Below are 20,470 nucleotides of genomic sequence, written 5' to 3'. Positions count from 1 at the left end.
GGTGGACCGCTGACACGCTTTCCTATTTTCCTCTACTGTTAAGAGTTGACCCTTGAAACCATTTTCTTCCCAGTTCGATGGAATGTTGACTGGGGCACGGGATCTATCTGCCATCTTGCTCCAATCATCTGGTTTTAGATATTTTATGTACTTTTCTCACTATATACGTGTAATTTTTCTCAATTTGGTTTTCTAAATGGTTATCATTGGTATGTAGAAAACCTATCCATTACTGTATATAATATTTTGTTACCTGTCTGGGTGCAGCTTCCCCTGCATTTTGGCACAAGACTCCATCTGTTTTATTCTCCAAAAGAAAACTGACAGGCTGGGCGCGGTGGCTCACGCCTGTAATTCCAGCACTTTGGGAGACTGAGGAGGGTGGAACACCTGAGGTCAGGAGTTTGAGACCAGCCTGGCCAAGATGGTGAAGCCCCATCTCTACTAAAAATACAAAAAAAAAAAACCAAAAAAAACCAATTAGCCATGTGTTGTTGGCGCGCGCCTGTAGTCCCAGCTACTAGGGCAGCTGACGCAGGAGGATCACTTGAACTGAGGAGGTGGAGATTGCAGTGAGCCGAGATCGCCCCACTGCACTCCAGCCTGGGCGACAGCAATTCTATCTCTAAAAAAAAAAAAAAAAAGAAAAGAGAAAGAAAAGAAGAAAATTCACATCACAGGCAATAGATAGTTATAAAAGGATACTTTATGGAGGATTTCACAGGAGAGACTGATGGAAAGAAAGAAGTATATATTTTACAGAGCTAAGCAGTTCACTGCAAAAATCAACAGAACTGCCTTTTTCTCCAAAAATAGTACCCCTAAGCTGTATTACTACTGGTTCTTCTAGTCCTTCCCCCTACTCCAAATCCTCAAATTGTCCATTTCCTTATTGGGATAATTTTCCTCTGCCCAGATCTGGGTCCTCCACAACACTTACCACTGTCTTCGGGTGTTTGAATGCCCGTTGATTTAGCTCAGGTTCACAAGGAAACAGGCTTTGGGCCATACAGGACACGTCTAGGCAGATTATACTGAGAAACCATGGCTGGAACGGTGCAGAGGAAGAGGAGAGGAGAGGAGAGGAGAGGAGAGGCAATTTACGTACCTGACTCTCACTCCTGGTTCCTTTTCTTATTGGTCAAAATTTACCCCACAGGCACGAACTCCCCCACACTTCTAGATTGCACCATCTGCCCCTTTGGCAGCTGTCTGGGAAGCCAGATCCCACACTTTGAAGTGTAGCGTTTCATACAATCCAAAAGTGGTAGCAGAGGCCAAGCATGGTGCCTCACGTCTGTAATCCCAGCAATTTGGGAGGCCGAGACAGGCGGATCATGAGGTCAGGAGTTTGAGACCAGCCTGACCAGCATGGTGAAACCCTGTCTCTAGCAAATATACAACAATTAGTCAGGCATGGTGGTGCATTTCTGTAATTCCAGCTACTCGGGAGGCTGAGGTAGGAGAATCACCTGACCCCAGGAGGCAGAGGTTGCAGTGAGCTGAGATCGCACCACTGTGCTTCAGCCTGGGCGACAAAGCAAGACTCCATCTCAAAAACAAACAAACAAACAAACAAAAGTGGTAGCAGAAATCAGAAAGTCCAGGTATGTAGCTACTTTGCCTGGTTGTACAGCAGCAGCCAAGGGTGAAAACTGAATACTCCCACAGAAGTCCTAAGTTCACCAAGTAATTGCAGTACCCATCTGTGTTAATTAATTGCCTTTATCTGAAGGAAAAATGAAACTCCTATCTCTATGACAACCAGGTGCTTACAGCTTAGAGCAAGTCACCTAGGCTAAACTCCCCTGGTGACAGGGAGACAAGGACATCATCTTTCTAGACGTTCACATTTCAAAGATGGCTCCAAGGCCCTGAAGAAAGACATTTCCAGGGGACCGGCGTGGTGGCTCATGCCTGTAATCCCAACACTTTCGGAGGCTGAGGCTGGAGGATCACTTGAGGCCTGGAGTTCAAGTTCAAGATATTCCTGGGTTCTAGGGTGGAAAGAGGCTTACATATCAAAGGAAGAATTTATAAATACAAATTTTCTCAAGGAAATGCTCTAAGGAAAGTGAAATGGGGAAGGTCTCTTCTTGCTCTTTTGGCAACAGGAAAATCTCAATTTTCTGTTTAGTTACACTTACAGTTTCCCCCTTTTGTTATTCTTTTATAGTAACAGTACAATTTTCTAATTGTCTCCACTGCTTTGAAGTGAGGCTCATTGGCACTGGAGAAGCTGGTTCATTCGCACAGTCAGCTTTCACATTCCCTCTTTTGATCAAGATCTTTCTTTGAAAACCTCACAAACCTCAGGTGATCCACCTGCCTCAGCCTCCCAAAGTGCTGGGATTACAGGCACAAGCCACTGTGTCCGGCCCTATAACCAATGCTTTTAGTTGTATTCCTCTAGAGAGAGTGAGCAGAGATGTCTGTGTATGTCTGTATTGTGCTTTGTGTTTTACAGAACATTTACTCTTTATAAGGCACATATTTCTAACCTAGGAAAATATAAAATGGAAAGGGGATGGGAATACCTTTGATATGTACATTCAGCAGAACTATGTGCTGCCGGGTACAGTTGCATGAACATATACACATGTCCACTTCCCGTGAGATAAAATTTTAAGAAGAAAATTTTCTTTAGGAATCAGTCTTCCCCCAGGCCTTATTTACAATGTCTGGCTTACTGTCAACCTGTGGGTCTGCCCACCAACCCTACAGGACCTCATATCCCTCCCTTCTCAAATGCCTACCTCTTCCCTTCCCTTCCCCCCCACCATCAGAAAACAGGCAGAGATATACACAGCCATCAGCTTCTCAAACTTGATTTTATTGTAATCATCACTGTTGGTGGTGAGGATTTGTCCAATTTGGTCTCTCCATGTTTAATTAGTCTTTGTCACCCTCCTCTGATGATCCTTCAGATGCGTCTGGGTCTTCTTCCTCTGTCGAAGATCCTTCGGATGAGTCTAGGTCTTCTTCCTCTATCAAAGATCCTTCAGCTGAGTCTAGGTCTTCGTCCTCCTGTGAAGATCCTTCAGCAGAATCTTGGTCTTCATCCTCCTCCTCTTGGACTGGATTGATGGAGTTCTCCAGAGACTGGTCATTCTCCAGTTGATTTGAATGTATTTTCTTAGTTTTCCTGTCGCACAACACTAATATTGTTGAATATTCTGATGTTTTCATCTTTTTCAAACTTGGTTCGGGGGCTAAGTCACTGTTTGGTGTCTCCTGCATCTGTTAAGAAAACAGAGAGAGGCCAGAAAGACATTCTTTTGGGTGAATAGGATAGAGACTGGATAGCAAGGGGGGCTTCATGAGAAGGAATGCAGGTTGAGGAAGGGGTTTGATCCAGAGAAGAACAAGGTTGAATCACAGGGTAGGGATCTATGGGGAAGAAGAAGAGGAGCATGGGTAGGGTCATCTGTTAGTCCAAACTGCACCATTTTGAAAGTTCTTTGCTATTTTGCAGACCTTGGTCAAAGTGAAACATCCCATGGGGGTTCAGGCCGTGAGAAACATCCTGCCTAACCACCTGTCCACAAGGCAGACAAAGGCCCAACTAAAGAAACAACCCTATCATATCTTGCTTGGCAAAGTTCTAAGGAACACCACAATGATATTCCACCAGAAAGAGGGCCAAACCACCTGGTCATAACATCTTATCAATATCCTGCTGGGCAGCAAGCCATGCTGCCCAGATCCCTCCCACCCATACCTGTAAGTACCCCAGGCTGTAAGCGGCGGTGGGATCTGGCATTAAGCTGATCCCCCACTTCCACAAGTGTCTGCAGTATTCTTGTGTTGCTGTTTGAGCTGCCCCCTCTCTGTGTGTCTTTCTTTCACCCTCGCCTTCGCTTCAAAACCTAACAATCTTACCTCATCATTTTTGTTGGAGTCGCAGGGGCTTTTCCTCTTCTCCCCGTTGGTGCTTGAAGTGGGCTTTTCCATGATTCTAGTTGGTTGTTGAATGTCTACAGCAGGATCTTGTAGAGTCCAGACTTCCACAGCTATATTGAAGCTTCCCAGTGGCCCAGAGCTCTTGCCCTCCCTATACATACCCTCCTGGTGACAAGGCAAAGCCACACCCTTGAGCTTTGTTCGATCATACAGGCAAGTGTCCCAGCCAATGGCAGCCCTAGGGTGGCTTAGACATCACAAAGCACCACTGCTGACCACTGCCTGGGCTTGTGGGGGAGGGGTGACAGGGGTGTAGAGGAAACCAAATGCTGTTGTTCTTTCAGCATCCCCTGAAGATGCATCCCAAACTGATCTGCTGCCGCTCCTCATTTCTCCATGTTTAATGTTCGTGGTTCACATGGAAGTGAGAGGATGATTCCTTCAAGCCCTTCCCCACAGCCCTTCCTATTAAGTGATTCATTCTTTTGTCTTCCAGCCCTCACCGTGACTTAGTATTTTAGATATCTCACCTCAAATCCCCCAAGCTAGTGTGGCTACATTTAATTATTGGTGAAGATGTGCATTATCCCATTTCCCTCCTACAGTTCCTTCATATGCACCTTGAAGACCATTTACTTTTGGGCTACTGCCAGGCAAATTTCAACCCATGTTCTTTTACCCAATGTCCATGTAGTTCTTTTAAGTTTCCTATTTCCAATCTGCAACAATGGCCTTCAGTCTGTCACAACTTTAGTGAATAAACATTCTTTACCGTGTATCCTAGTCTTGTTTCAAATCAGGGGTGTATGTTCATAGTAAATGTAGTATCCCAACATGAATTCTACCAGTACGTGGGGTGGGGGAAGGAGTAAATGTTCAAGTGGTGGAAGTTGTTCTAAGTATTCACCTGCAGGATACTACAATCTAAGACTAACATGTGCAAGAATGTGGGCATAGTTAAGCTTTGTACTGGAGATTGTGTCCAGTGCCGAAAAAAAATGCATTCAGATTGGAAGGGAGAAGTAAAAGTATCTTTTGTCAAAGACTACATGAGAGTGTATGTAGAAAAGTCAATCTAAAAAAACTGCTTCTACAATAATTGAGGTTAGCAAGATTTCAGAGTAAGCAATCAACATATAAATCAATTGTATGTTTATCTATTAGAAGTTATATATTAGAAATTTATATATTAGAAGAGACAGTGTTTCAGCCAATGGTAGTCCTAGGGTGGACTGGAAGTTAATTTCAACAACTGAAAGTTGAAACTAAGAACAGTGCAACTTAAAATATCACTAAAAATAGTAAGGCTTAGGGACAAATCTGAACAAAGATGTAAATGACTTGTACACTGAAAACTACAAAAAAAATTGCAAAGAAAATGGCATAAGAAAAAATTAAAATGTATTTTTGATTTTTGGTTGGAAGATTCAATATTGTAAGATGGCAGTTATTTCCAAATTCATCTATAATTTCAACTCAATCTAACCAAAATCCTAAAATAGTTTTTAATAGAAATTGACAAGATAATTACAACATCCACATGGAAATGTAAAGTGCCTAGAATACCCAAAACACAAGTGTTGAATCTTAAAAAGCTCTGGATTATATTAATGTCGGTGTTCTAGTTTTGATAGTGTAATGTGGTAGCATACTGAAGAGTGTAGTATTGGGAGAGACTGGTTGAAAGGTACATAAGGACTCCATATACATATCTTTGAAACTTCTTGTGAACTTATAATTGTTTCAAAATAAAAAGCTAAAAATATTTTAAAAGGCAATAAGAGAGAGGGCCAAATACAGAGAAGGCATGGCCCTAGATTCTTCTCCCTGGTTGACACTTGTCTCATCCTCTATAGGAAGTAACAAAACTCGATAATGGAAAATAAATTTAAAAAATAAAACACAAGAGAAACAGACCCTGGAATTTTGTTTCAGTGTTCATCAAGCTCACGTATCTTTACATCATACACCCTAAAATCAAGAGAGGCCTAGCAAAATACCCTGCTGACCTCCAGATGCAACCAATTTATTGCATTCCCATGACTATCATCTAAACACAAACGAAACAAAAGAAGATTGGTATTAACGTATATAATTTTTTTAGTGAACCCCAGATGTTGTCTAGAGTTCAACAATTCCATTTATTAAATGCTCACAAGCAAACTTTTAATAATTTTTTGTACTCTGGTCTGCAATTAACAGTGAGAATAAAACCTGTCATGTCATGTTATAGAAAGAAAAAAAAACAAACAAAACACCAAAAGGCCACATCAAATAGAGTAGGTCAGAAACTGATTCCAATTGCTGAAAATAATATCTTTCAATTACCTTATTACCTTTCAAAATTGTTTTCTGAATTTGTTTACCAAAAAAAAATTTTTTTATTATACTTTAAGTTTTAGGGTACATGGGCACAACGTGCAGGTTTGTTACATATGTGTACATGTGCCATGTTGGTGTGCTGTACCCATTAACTCGTCATTTAGCATTAGGTATATCTCCTAATGCTATCCCTCCCCCCTCCTCCCACCCCATAACAGTCCCCGGTGTGTGATGTTCCCCTTCCTGTGTGCATGTGTTCTCATTGTTCAATTCCCACCTATGAGTGAGAACATGCGGTGTTTGGGTTTTTTTCCTTGCGATAGTTTGCTAAGAATGATGGTTTCCAGCTTCATCCATGTCCCTGCAAAGGACATGAACTCATCATTTTTTATGGCTGCATAGTATTCCATGGTGTATATGTGCCACATTTTCTTGATCCAGTCTATCATTGTTGGACATTTGGGTTGGTTCTAAGTCTTTGCTATTGTGAATAGTGCTGCAATAAACATACGTGTGCATGTGTCTTTACAGCAGCATGATTTATAATCCTTTGGGTATATACCCAGTAATGGGATGGCTGGATCAAATGGTATTTCTAGTTCTAGATCCCTGAGGAATCACCACACTGACTTCCACAATGGTTGAACTAGTTTCCAGTCCCACCAACAGTGTAAAAGTGTTCCTATTTCTCCATATTCTCTCCAGCACCTGTTGTTTCCTGACTTTTTAATGATCGCCATTCTAACTGGTGTGAGATGGTATCTCATTGTGGTTTTGATTTGCATTTCTGTGATGGCCAGTGATGATGAGCATTTTTTCATGTGTCTTTTGGCTGCATAAATGTCTTCTTTTGAGAAGCGTCTGTTCATACCCTTCACCCATTTTTGATGGGGTTGTTTGTTTTTTTCTTGTAAATTTGTTGGAGTTCATTGTAGATTCTGGATATTAGCCCTTTGTCAGATGAGTAGATTGCAAAAATTTTCTCCCATTCTGTAGGTTGCCTGTTCACTCTGATGGTAGTTTCTTTTGCTGTGCAGAAGCTCTTTAGTTTAATTAGATCCCATTTGTCAATTTTGTCTTTTGTTCCATTGCTTTTGGTGTTTTAGACATGAAGTCCTTGCCCATGCCTATGTCCTAAATGGTATTGCCTAGGTTTTCTTCTAGGGTTTTTATGGTTTTAGGTCTAACATGTAAGTATTTAATCCATCTTGAATTCATTTTTGTATAATGTGTAAGGAAGGGATCCAGTTTCAGTTTTCTACACATAGCTAGCCAGTTTTCCCAGCACCATTTATTAAATAGGGAATCATTTCCCCACTGCTTGTTTTTGTCAGGTTTGTCACAGATCAGATAGTTGTAGATATGCAGCATTATTTCTGAGGGCTCTGTTCTGTTCCATTGGTCTATATCTCTGTTTTGGTACCAGTACCATGCTGTTTTGGTTACTGGTAGTTTTGGCCTTGTAGTATAGTTTGAAGTCAGGTAGCGTGATGCCTCCAACTTTGTTCTTTTGGCTTAGGATTGACATGGCAATGCGGGCTCTTTTTTGGTTGCACATGAACTTTAAAGTAGTTTTTTCCAATTCTGTGAAGAAAGTCATTGGTAGCTTGATGGGGATGGCATTGAATTACAGAGGAAGGCACCATGCCTGGCCTCTGCTACCACTTTTGGATTGTATGAAACATTACACTTCAAAGTGTGGGATCTGGCTTCCCAGACAGCTGCCAAAGGGGCAGATGGTGCAATCTAGAAGTGTGGGGGAGTTCGTGCCTGTGGGGTAAATTTTGACCAATAAGCAAAGGAACCAGGAGTGAGAGTCAGGTACGTAAATTGCCTCTCCTCTCCTCTCCTCTCCTCTCCTCTCCTCTCCTCTCCTCTCCTCTCCTCTCCTCTCCTCTCTTCTCCTCTCCTCTCCTCTTCCTCTGCACCGTTCCAGCCATGGTTTCTCAGTATAGTCTGCCTAGATGTGTCCTGTATGGCCCAAAGCCTGTTTCCTTGTGAACCTGAGCTAAAACAATGGGCATTCAAACACCCGAAGACAGTGGTAAGTGTTGTGGAGGACCCAGATCTGGGCAGAGGAAAATTATCCCAATAAGGAAATGGACAATTTGAGGATTTGGAGTAGGGGGAAGGACTAGAAGAACCAGTAGTAATACAGCTTAGGGGTACTATTTTTGGAGAAAAAGGCAGTTCTGTTGATTTTTGCAGTGAACTGCTTAGCTCTGTAAAATATATACTTCTTTCTTTCCATCAGTCTTTCCTGTGAAATCTTCCATAAAGTATCCTTTTATAACTATCTATTGCCTGTGATGTGAATTTTCTTCTTTTCTTTTTCTTTTCTTTTTTTTTTTTTTTTAGAGATAGAATTGCCGTTGCCCAGGCTGGAGTGCAGTGGGGCGATCTCGGCTCACTGCAATCTCCACCTCCTCAGTTCAAGTGATCCTCCTGCGTCAGCTGCCCTAGTAGCTGGGACTACAGGCGCGCGCCAACAACGCATGGCTAATTGTTTTTTTTTTTTTTTTTTGTATTTTTAGTAGAGATGGGGCTTCACCATCTTGGCCAGGCTGGTCTCGAACTCCTGACCTCAGGTGTTCCACCCTCTTCAGTCTCCCAAAGTGCTGGAATTACAGGTGTGAGCCACCGCGCCCAGCCTGTCAGTTTTCTTTTGGAGAATAAAACAGATTGAGTCTTGTGCCAAAATGCAGGGGAAGCTGCACCCAGACAGGTAACAAAATATTATATACAGTAATAGATAGGTTTTCTACATACCAATGATAACCATTTAGAAAACCAAATTGAAAAAAATTACACATATATAGTGAGAAAAGTACATAAAATATCTAAAACCAGATGATTGAAGCAAGATGGCAGATAGATCCCGTGCCCCAGTCAACATTCCATCGAACTGGGAAGAAAATGGTTTCAAGGGTCAACTCTTAACAGTAGAGGAAAATAGGAAAGCATGTCAGCGGTCCACTAGAAATATTGAGGCATTCCTGGGAGATAGAGTAGATGGGATCAGACTGACAGAGAAACCCAAGGAGACAAGACCACAGCTCAAATCACTGTAGGCAAGAGATGCTGTTTGTTTTTTGAGACGGAGACTTACTCTGTCGCCCAGGCTGGAGTGCAGTGGCGTGATCTCGGCTCACTGCACCCTCCGTCTCCCAGGTTCAAGAGATTCTCCTGCCTCAGCCCCTGCAGTAACTGGAATTCACAGAGGCCAGCCACCACTACCGGCTAATTTTTGTATTTTTAGTAGAGACGGGGGTTTCACCCTGTTGGCCAGGCTGGTCTCAAACTCCTGACATCAAGTGATCTGCCTGCCTCGGCCTCCCAAAGTGCTGGCATTACAGCGTGAGTCACTGTGCCCGACCAGGAGATGCTCTTTGTAACAAAGCCTCTGAAAAACTCCAAACCCTGAATCAAAAAAAAACACGGAGCAGGAAACGGCCTTAGGATAATCATCATGTAGGTTAATTTAAAAGTTCAGATTCGCCTCCAACACCACACTCAGATTGGCTGGCAGTAGCCACTTTTGCCTCTAAGATGAAACTCTGATAATTGTTCATTAAAGAAAGTGAAGGCCTGGCGAGGTGGCTCACACTTGCCATCCCAGCACTTTGGGAGGCTGAGGCAGGAAGATTGCCTGAGGCCAGGAGATCGAGACCAGCCTGGGCAACATAGTGGATGCCGTCTCTACCAAAAATAAAAAATTAGCTGGGTGTGGTGGCGTGTGCCTGTAGTCCCAGCTAGTTCGGAAGCTGAAGCGGGTGAATCCCTTAAGCCTGGGAGCTCGAGGCTGCAGTGAGCTGTAATTGCATCACTGCACTCCAGCCTGGGAGACAGACTGTGATCCTGTCTCAAAAATAACACAAAAACTTAATGTATCGGAACTTGATGCAACTTCAGCCCTTTACAGTAATAACCGAGGAGAAAAACACATTTGTGGAGAGGGGACCATATTCACTCTTTATCCATGATAGACAGATAGTCGGGAGCTTTATATACCCAAGGAACCTAAGAAATAATGTTCCCTGTCATAACTCACAATCTTCCAGCCACCCTTCCTGGCACCTGTCTTGTGGGCTGGGGGACCCAACTTATGGATCCCATCTTCCCAGGGAGAAAGAAAAATCAAAACCTTCAGTATCTCTCTTAGGGTATCCTCTCCTCTATTTGCATGGAGGATAAGGCTCTCGATATCTAGTAGCTGAATGTTACATTTGTGTAATACAGAACTATATTGGGATAAAATAGAATTTGTTTCCTCTGAGACACAGGTAGAGGCACGTCCACACTGACCTGGGTGGCAGCCACCTCTTCCTGCAGTGCCAGGCAGGGCATGCTCGCAGATCTGGGGAATCTCTACTGCTCCCGGAGCCCCACAACCTCCTTCCTGGCACCCTCTCCCTCTGGTGGCTGTGACAGCCCCCACTTGGCCTTGGATCTCCCCTGCTTCTTTGCCTGCCCCTCTTCTGCCCACCCTGCATATCTCTGTCTCCCACTGTCCCTGCTGTGACCACGACTGCCTCTCCCTCCCTGCACTCTCTCTCTCCTGGGGCTCCTTGTCTTGGGAAAATGAACCCGCAACCTCTACCTTGTGACTGGGGACAGAAGCCGGGGCTTGTTCAATTCTCCCTCCCTCCACCACACACACCTGTCCTCCTTAATGTTTCTGAAGTCAGTGAGCTCCAAACTCAGCCCCTCCTGCACCTGCCAGCTGTAGGACCTCAGACAAGACGCCTACCATCTGTCTGGGACTCCGTCTCTCACCTAATATATAAGCATAAAGATGACAGTGTCCTCCTTCCAAGGCTGGGGAGAAGCGGGAGGCCTTGATGTCTCCATTCACACACAATCACACACAATGGTTTGTTTGAAAACAGACTCCCATCTGCGCTCCCCTTCCGCAGACCTGTTTCCCCTCCACACTGTGCAATGGTACATGTGAGAAAGAACTGGCCCCTTCCGAAATCATCGTCCCCACCCCAGTCCCAGGCCCTTCGTTGGTGAGACCCTTGATGGGCAGTCTCATGCTTCTGTCCAGGGGACTTTCCCACCGTTGCTCCCCTGCATGGAGACTGAGTGGACTCTTCTATTCCCTGGCCATCACGGTCTACAGTGCACGCATCTTCCTCATTCCTCCACGTTCCCCAGATGACGATTTCATCTGTGTCTCCTCCCACATACTCCCAAATGGACCGTCCCAGCCCTTGAACTTGAAAATCATTCAGAGAGCAAAGGCCCAGATGCCCAACCTCCTGCTGCAGTATCCTGCTCCAGGACTGAAGTGTATAGTCTCTATCAAAATAAAAACTGGAGGCCAGGTGCAGTGGCTCACTCCTGTAATCCCAGCACTTTAGGAGGCCAAGGTGGGAGGATTGCTTGGGCCCAGGAGTTGGAGACCAGCCTGGGTAATATAGCGAGACTTTCTTGACAAAACCTAAAAAAATTAGTGGGTCATGATGGTGCGTGGCTGTAGTCACAGCTTCTCTGGAGGCTGAGGTGGGAGGATCCCTTAAGCCCACAAGTTCAAGGCTGCATTAAGCTATGATCGTGCCACTGCACTCTAGCCTGGACAGAGCAAGACCCCACGTCTAGAAGAAACAAAGAAACAAACAATACCAACAACTGGAAATATCCTCCTCTAGAATGGTGGTCAGGAACATCTGTCTGCCTTGTTCCCTGATGTCTCTCCAGCACCTCGAACAGGGCTCAGCACTAGTACACACTCATTAGTTTTTTGTTGAATAAATGCCTCCTTTGACACAGCAATTCCACTTCTAAGAATCTTTCCTAAAGAAATATTCACACACGTGCACAGAGCTGTGTGCACAATAATGAGAGGGGCAAACAACTGGGGAACATTTGCAAAGGTTTATTAACTGTCAGTGACGGACAGAGGGGAATCGGATGAGGGGAGTACATGCTGAACAGGAAACAGAGTGAGGGAGGCTTGACCAGGACGCGTGGCAATGGAGAAAAGCAGATGGGAGATGCTTATACTGGTACTTGCTGTGTGTGTGCGCGTGTGTGGTGTGTGTGTAAATGCAGAGGAAAAAATCGGAAATTAAACACTCAGACCTCCCCTCAGCAGTCACATCTGGGGAGAGAGGAGGGTAGTGCTGTTCTATGGAGAGAATACCTGACTATACTTGTTTTCTGAGGTAGGTGCATGGATACACAAACCGAAATATGCTTTAAGCATGTCTTGCTCATCAATGAAAACGCTAATATCTAACAGAATGGCACACTGTAAGAAAATACAATGGAAACGCCAACATCGAACTCTTGTCACACTAAGAAAAATGACGCCCAACTTTTCACTGTTGTGAACACTTGCTTTCACTTGCTGTACACCTGATGACGAGGGGTCCGCAGCCATGCCCATGTTCGTGAAAGGTCACCACGTTCTGCTTCTCATCATGGGCATGTGTCATATCCCTGAGGCTGAGGCAAGAAGAGAGAAGGAACGTAAGTGGCAGTGAGTTCCCACCATGTGACAACTCAATCTCAACTCCTCCTGACCTGCAGACCCTGCACACTCCGATTCTGCCCTATCTCAGGACCTGCACACACCTTCCACGGTTCCTCGAAGTGAACCATCTGTTCATGCCACAGTGACTTCCTCGCATGGGTTATCAATTCCTAGGCTGGAGGAAGGTGTGGCCCGCATATCAGGGCTGACCTGGGGTTTGGGAACCCACAGCATCCTGGGTAGGGAGCAACCTTGGATATACAGGGCAGGGAGTAGAAAGAGCATGGGAAATTGGCCGGGCACGGTGGCTCATGCCTGTAAACCCAGCACTTTGGGAGGCCGAGGCAGGTGGATCACGAGGTCAGGAGTTCAAGACCAGCCTGACCAACATGGTGAAACTCCGTCTCTACTAAAAATACAAAAATTACCCTGGTGTGGTGATGTGCACCTGTAATCCCAGCTACTCAGGAGGCTGAGGCAGGAGAATTGCTTGAACCTGAGAGGCACAAGTTGCAGTGTGCCGAGATCGCGCCACTACACTCCAGCGTGGGCGACAGAGCAAGACTCCCTCTCAAAAAGGAAAAAAAAAATAGAAAGAAAGAGCATGGGAAATCTCATCATTCAGCCTCAGTGCTGTACCCTAGCAAATTATGAGAAGGGAATGATTTGGGGAATAAGTGAGAAGATGGGATACCAGCACCATAACAGAATAGCACATCTGCAGGGATGTGGGGGGTGAGCCCAAGGTTCACTCACGGAGTTACTCGTCATCTTCCTCAGGGTCGCTGATCTCTTCATAAATCACCAGCTGCTTTCTCTCATGCAGTCTGTGGGTCCAGGCATGTTCCCCCCTTTTGGCTCCTATGATGGAGAAGAGTTGGAAAATGAGGGTTGGGTAGATTGGAGAGTGTTAGGCTCTGTTTTCTCAAAAGAAGGAGATGCCTCCCCCCTCCCAAGTGCCCCGGACCTTCTTTATCCAGTTTTTCACATTCCCTAGTTTAGAGAGGCTGAGACCTTAGATCCACACCAATGCAGGCCAAATGCCAATTAAAATTTTAGCTTCTGGCTCCTTCCGTTGTCAGGTTAAATTCCCAACCTCTTCACTTACGGGAACATTCACCGATACCTCCTTTCATTCGGCATGTATTTGTTAAGGGCAGACAGGCATACCTTGTTTTGTTGCACTTCATTTTTATAGTGCTTCACAGATACTGCAATTTTTGGGGGGAATTCTCACCAATTTTATACTTTTCCATTATTAGTATATCTGTTATAGTGATCTGTCATTAGTGAGCTTTGATATTATTATTGCAATTGTTTTGTTGTTCTTTAGTCTTTTAAAATAATTTTTGTTTTTTATGTTAGCGGGTACACAGTAGGTGTATATACTTATGGGGTACGTGACATGTTTTGATAGACGCATGCAATGCGTAATAATCACATCATGGAAAATAGGGTATCCATCCCCTCAGCCATTTATCCTTGTGTTACAAACAATTCATTTACACTCTTTTTGGTTTTTTTAAATGTATGGTTAAGTTATTATTGACTATAATCATCCTGTTGTATGTAATTGTTTTTGGGGTACCATGAACTGCACCCATAGAAGATGACAAACTTAATCGATTAATGTTGTGTGTGTTCTGACTGCTCCATCGATGAGCTCTTCCCCATCTCTTCTCCTTTTCTTGGGCCTCCCTATTTCCTGAGACATAACAACACTGAAATTAGGACGATTAAGAACCCTACAATGGCCGCTAAGTGTTCAAATGAACGGAAGAGTCGCATGTCTCTCACTTTAAATCAGAAGCTAGAAATGGCTAAGCTTAGTGAGGAAGCATGCTGAAAGCCAAGACAGGCTGAAAGCTCGACCTCTTGCACCAGCCAAGCTGTGAATGCAAAGGAAAAATTCTTGAAGGAAATAATAATACTAATACTCCAGTGAACACACGAAGAAGAAGGCAAAACTGCCTTACTGCTCAAATAGAGGAAGTTCGAGTGGTCAGGACAGAACATGAAACCAGCCACAGCATTCCCTTAAGCCAAAGTCTAATTCAGAGCAACAGCCAAACTCTCTTCCAGTCCGTGAAAGCTGAGAGAGGTGAAGAAGCTGCAGGAGAAACGTGTGAAGCTAGCAGAGGTTGGTTTGTGAGGTTTAAGGAAAGAAGCCGTCTCCATATCATAAAAGTGCAAGGTGAAGCAGCAAACCCTGATGGAGAAGCTGCAGCACGTTATCCTGAAGGTCTAGCTAAGATCACTGATGAAGGTGGTACACTAAACAACAGATTTTCAATGTAGATAAACTAGCCTTCTATTGGAAGCAGATGCCATCTAGGACTTTCATAGCTAGAGAAGATTGACTCCAACTTTGAAAGAAGTTCTCCTGTGGGTAAAATGCTGTCCAATAGCATCACATACTACAGGGAAACCCTTCATGAAAGGGAGAGCTAATCGATGTAGCAAATTTCACTGTTGTGTTCTTTTAAGAAACTGCCACAGCCACTCCAGCCTTCAGCAGCCACCACCTTGATCAGCCAGCAGCCATCACCACCCAGGCAAGAGCCTCCACCAGCAAAAAGAGTGACTCACTGAAGGCTCAGAAGATTGTTAGCATTTTAACAATGAATTAGTTTAAAATTAAGGTATGTACATTTTTAGACATAACGCTATTGCACTCTTAGTAGACTGCACTGTAGTGTAAACATAATGTTTGTATGCACTGCAAAACCAAAAAAACAATGTGTGTGACTCACTTTATTGCAGTGGTCTGGAACCGAACCTGCAATATCTCTGAAGTACACCTGTATTGGGTAACAGGCACTGAGCTGAGTAAGATACGATCCCAGGTTATCACAGATAGAATCGCCTGAGCACCGTTCATGTCATCAGGCCTTCTAGATTAAATTTAATGCCTCCAAACAATCTATGAACTATGATTCTTTATTTCCATCTTATGGACGAGGAATCTGGAGCTGAGAAAATTTGGAAGACTTGCCCCAAGTCACGTGGTTTTTCTATGGATGAGAACTCCAGTCTGTGTCTCTGGAGGTCACGTCTAACATCTCATCTGGAGCTGGGCGAGCTCCTCAGCCCAGCCTGGACCCGGGCTTGTCTGGGATCCAAGCCACACACCCAGTCCACACACCTGAACATCGCCAGGGAAGCCAGAGGGGTTGTTCCCGCATTCTTTCCTCTTACCAGATGTCTCGTGAATCTTCTCAGAGGTACTTGGATTTCCCGGGGGGCACAGCTGTTTCCCATGGTTCTGTGGGGCAGATGCTTCTGACACTCCCTTCCAACCACTTCCTTCCTCTGCTGGCTTCTCGGGGGTGATCTTTATAATGTGAAGGTCACAGATAAACAGTATGAGTGACATTTGTATAGTGCTTTAGAGCTTACAAAGGGTCTTCACATGCATTACCTTAATCAATGTTCTCAACAACGCGGGGAGAGTTACACTTGCCTAAATAGGAGAAACCTGGGAGGTTAGTAGGGAAAGGAATGGCCTAAATGAATGGGCTTTCCAGGGCTAGAATGCTTATCTTCACACTCTTTTAAGACTCACATTCTTGCAAAAAGCAAAAGTCTCCATTTAATTGAGAGTTTGGTATACGGAAGATTTGGAGAATAGCATTCTAAGATTCACAAGGTCTAGAAAAGAAAGAGCTTCTATAAAATACAAGGGATCCCATATAAGCTGGTAGACAGCTGCTGGGAGAGTAAATGTAAAAACATAGAGAGGCGATAAAACACTGCTGGGAAAGATGGTGTGGGGAGATGAATACAGGGACAGGAGAGGTAAAGAAATGGTTTGCTGAAATTAAACTAGGCAGCAAAGAAAGCAGTACCAGATATGACATACCACCCTACCGAGGCACCAACATTGAATGTGGAATTCAGTCAGGTGGTACCCTTACCAGTTCTGGTTGCATTGGGATGTGTCACTGACCAACAATCTTAAGCTACTTCTTTTTCCTTTTTTTTTTTTTTTTTTCTGACACGGAGTCTTGCTCTGTTGCCAGGCTTGAGTGCAGTGGCGCGATCTCAGCTCACTGTAACCTCCGTCTCCCAGGTTCAACCATTCTCCTTCCTCAGCCTCCAGAGTAGCTGGGACTACAGGCAGGCTCTAACACGCGCCGTTAAGTTTTCTATTTTTAGTAGAGACGAGGTTTCACCATGTCGGGCAGGATGGTCTCGATCTCTTCACCTCGTGATCCACCCGCCTCAGCCTCCCAAAGTGCTGGGATTACAGTCGTGAGACACTGCGCCCAGCCCTTAAGCTATTTTTATTCAGCTTCCTCACTTACGAAATAGTCAACAATACATGTAAAATAGGCTAAGGGAAAGTGCTCTCTGAGCTTGTAAACACTGTTTAAATGTAGTAATAATAAAAAACTAATACTTTTCATGATCCTTCTTTGAATTTGGTCTCCACACTGGCAACCCAACTCCCAGATCCCTTGACCCTCCAAACAGAGTTGGATCTGCACTTGTGGGATCACTCATTCAGGGGCCTTCGAGGGATCCCCTGAGCTGGGACCGGGGCTTCCCGGATGCCCCAGGTACACACAAGGCCATCAAGGAGCTCACAGTAGGGAGGGGCCAACAGTCAAAGTGATTCCTAAGCCATGCAAGTGGCCCCAGTAACAGAGCAGAGGCCAGCTGGTCCTTCCTGTTGTGAGAGTGGGTGTGTCAATGGAAGCACCAGCAGGCCCTATGGGGTGAAGCCCTAGTGAGCAACATCTGAAGTTCATAAACAAATGCAAACGTGAATGAGCTTTAAATGGCTTGGAGCTCTGGATTAGACTACCACTGCCGCTGCGCCCCAGGAAAATTCTTTAACATCTCTGTACCCCGATAGCCTCATTGTATTATTATGTTGCTGATAGCTATGATCTAAAACATGAACTATGATTCTTTACTTCCATTTCGTGGACCAGGAATCTGGAGCTCAGAGAACTTAGAAGATTTGCGCCAAGTTACATGGCTTTTATATGGGTGACAATTGAAGTGTGTGGCTCAATAGTATTTGGAGATAGTAATAGAAACATCGTCATAGAGGTCTTCTTAAGGATTAAATAAATTAACCCATGTGAACTGCTTAAAATAGTAATCTGGCATCACTATGAAAACCAAAGAAGTATTAAGGATCACAGCTGTTAATATTATCAAGCTGTCGATGCTACATAAGTTGTTGTGATAGACATGGGGAGAAGGAGGCAGTGAGGACATTTTTTATATTCTCCCACTCTTAGCAGTGTTCGCATCCGTGGAGGGACAAAGGTTCTCTGGTCCTTTAGATTTGAGAGATACACACCTTCGGGAAGATTCTCTGGAGCCTGCCGAAAGTCGTCTGAGGACGTTCAACTGAAAGAGAATACATCAGGATTTTTCTTTGTTGGTAAACATTTCCAAACTCTAGAGAGACTTTTGTCGCATGAGGGCACTCTGCAGCAGAGGTTACGAGTCCACTCATTGTTGAGGAGTTATTTGAGATTTGCTTCTGAATTATGCTTTGTAATAGTTGGTGCATTTATCTGTGGCTTCAATTCAGAATTTTCCATCTCATGGTTTATCACGTGGGTATTAAACCCCATCACAGTCTCATCTTATTCCATTACATATCTTTTACTTTTTCCCAAATAGTTAAATTGACTGGGAATCTAAACTGTAATCACTCAAGATGTGCAACAACTAAAAATCACTGTACACTTAAAATGGGTGAATCTTATGGTATGTCAATTAAGCTGTTAAATGTGTGATGAACCATCGATGATTTAGTCCAGTGGCTCTGAAATATTTTCAGTATAAATATTTGACACTCATTTAATGTCAAAAACTTGGCAGATACTCGAGCACTGGCTTTTCAGACCTCTTATAGTGATTGTGGGAGATTGTAGAATCTGGCCTGTTTAGTTGGGAAGTAACAGGTCTATTGGAGACAGTTTGGACATTCTGACCTTGTCTTATAACTGTGTTCTCAGAGCAGAAGAGCAAGTAAACACATACATCCCCTTTATATTCCTGAAATGCACAAAGATCTCTACGCAAAACTTGCCTTTTATTCACCCTATGTTATCTCTGCTCACTGAGAAGTGGGAAAGCTCTCTGTGTGTTGGATGAGGGATCACTCTTTCAAACTCTCTTCCAAGCTCATCATGGAGAATTGGGGTTGCTGGGGAATGTGAGGACTATTTGGTTTTGATAAAATACAGAGAAACAGCGATCTTTATCACATAATGTGTTCATCACCCTCACTCCTAAGATACCTATCTAATACCTACATGCTGTTAATGAAACAAACTCTGGAAGTTTTTGGCGGATCTACAGTTTTAACATTTTCTTTTTTTTTTTTCCACTTTTAACATTTTCTTAAATGTCCTTTGATTCGTTAACAGTGCTTAGGAAGAACAACATGTCATGTAAAAAAGAAATATTTCAAAAACACAGAAAAGTATGGGGAACAAAATTGAGCACAGTCGGGTCTCAACATTACCCCACAGTTATCTTAGATCTGATTTATTTATTCAGAATATTAGCAATAGTATAAACAGTCCAGGAGTGGTAGCTCACACTTATAATCCCAGAACTTTGGGAGGCTGAGGCGAGTGGATCACCTGAGGTCAGGTAGTTTGAGGCCAGACTGGCCAACATGGTGAAACCCCGTCTCTACCAAAAATACAAAAATTACCTGGGTGTGGGGGCGAGCGCCTGTAATCCCAGCTACTCGGGAGGCTGAGGCAGGAGAATCACTTGAACCTGGGAGGTGCAAGTTGCAGTGAGCTCAGATTTTGCTATTGCACTCCAGGCTGGGTGACAAGAGCGAAATTCTGTCTCAAAAAAAAAAATAACAATAACAAAAAACACAAAACACACTATCGACAAGTCACAGCTGAAGCTGTCTGTGCAGCACTCATCAATCCCTGCCCTCCCTCCCTCCTCCACTTACAGCCAGTCACCTTAATTTGATGGCTTTTTATTCACATTCATGTTTGTATACATTTACCATTTACTTATTATCCATAAAAATATATTTTCTTGTTTTGCATGTTTTAGAATTTTATGTGATTGGCCTCTGTAGTTAACTTTCTGCATGCAATTTTTTTTTCACTCAGCCCTGATGTGTGTGAGGGAACAAATGCCTGAGGATCTTTCCCAGGTAGCTGAGCTGAAAAGCAACTGGGCTTGAGGAGACCCTTTCCAGCCCCTTCCCATCTACTCACCTTGATTCCTGTGGTTTCGATCATTATAAAAATCATTCCCTTGGAAGTCTGCAGCCCGTTTGCTACACATGAAAGGTGGGAGGGTGACCTTGAAACCTAGAAAGGAGCAAAAATGTTTATTTCTTAAGAGACAAGCTTAGGCCTGGCACAGTGGCTCATGTCTGTAGTACCAGCCCTTTGGGAGGCTGAGGCGAGAGGATCGCTTGAGCCCAGGAGGAATGATTTGAGTGAGCTTTTTTTTTTTTTTTGAGACAGGGTCTCGCTCTGTTGCCCAGGCTGTGTTGCAGTGGCACGATCGTGGCTCACTGCAACCTCCGCCTCCCGGGTTCAAGTGATCCGCCACCTGTGGCCTCCAAAGTGCTGGGATTACAAGCGTGAGCCACCACGCCCAGTCCAGATTTCTTAAGTTACTACAGAGCTCCTAGGAAAAATCCCATACCTGAAAAAGTTAGAAACTGACAGGAAGGATTTGAGATGGCGACCTGCCTCACATAAATACATTATTAAAATTAGATAAGAAATGCACCACGGGGGAGCGGAG

General features: G+C 44.0%; 2 protein-coding genes across 2 annotated transcripts; both read right to left on the bottom strand.

Moving 5' to 3' along the window:
• Positions 1 to 2,892: 2,892 nt before the first annotated feature.
• On the bottom strand, positions 2,893 to 3,954 carry LOC115834068 (sperm protein associated with the nucleus on the X chromosome N5-like). The gene is made up of 2 exons (XM_030808850.1): positions 3,883 to 3,954; positions 2,893 to 3,240 (listed from the first exon to the last, which is right to left on the bottom strand). Exons 1-2 carry the CDS (start codon positions 3,952 to 3,954, stop codon positions 2,893 to 2,895), a joined length of 420 nt encoding a protein of 139 aa, XP_030664710.1.
• An 8,136-nt stretch (positions 3,955 to 12,090) lies between these two features.
• On the bottom strand, positions 12,091 to 20,023 carry LOC100580298 (protein SSX4). Its single transcript, XM_030808849.1, has 5 exons — positions 19,930 to 20,023; positions 18,024 to 18,073; positions 15,905 to 16,040; positions 13,463 to 13,567; positions 12,091 to 12,678 (listed from the first exon to the last, which is right to left on the bottom strand). Exons 1-4 carry the CDS (start codon positions 19,997 to 19,999, stop codon positions 13,467 to 13,469), a joined length of 357 nt encoding a protein of 118 aa, XP_030664709.1. The 5' UTR covers positions 20,000 to 20,023; the 3' UTR covers positions 12,091 to 12,678; positions 13,463 to 13,466.
• Between the last annotated feature and the right edge of the window lie 447 nt (positions 20,024 to 20,470).

The sequence above is a fragment of the Nomascus leucogenys genome, unplaced genomic scaffold (genome assembly GCF_006542625.1).
Source record: "Nomascus leucogenys isolate Asia unplaced genomic scaffold, Asia_NLE_v1 001123F_53179_qpd_obj, whole genome shotgun sequence".
Lineage (NCBI taxonomy): Eukaryota > Metazoa > Chordata > Mammalia > Primates > Hylobatidae > Nomascus > Nomascus leucogenys.
This window is presented reverse-complemented; position numbering and strand designations above follow the sequence as displayed.

Coding starts and splice junctions, on each gene's coding strand:
- LOC100580298 (XM_030808849.1), bottom strand. CDS start 19,999: ATGTGTAGCAAACGGGCTGCAGACTTCCAAGGGAATGATTTTTATAAT. Junction 18,074..19,929: donor TCGAAACCACAGGAATCAAG/GTGAGTAGATGG, acceptor ATTCTCTTTCAG/TTGAACGTCCTCAGACGACT. Junction 16,041..18,023: donor TCCAGAGAATCTTCCCGAAG/GTGTGTATCTCT, acceptor CACATTATAAAG/ATCACCCCCGAGAAGCCAGC.
- LOC115834068 (XM_030808850.1), bottom strand. CDS start 3,954: ATGGAAAAGCCCACTTCAAGCACCAACGGGGAGAAGAGGAAAAGCCCC. Junction 3,241..3,882: donor ACTCCAACAAAAATGATGAG/GTAAGATTGTTA, acceptor TTTTCTTAACAG/ATGCAGGAGACACCAAACAG.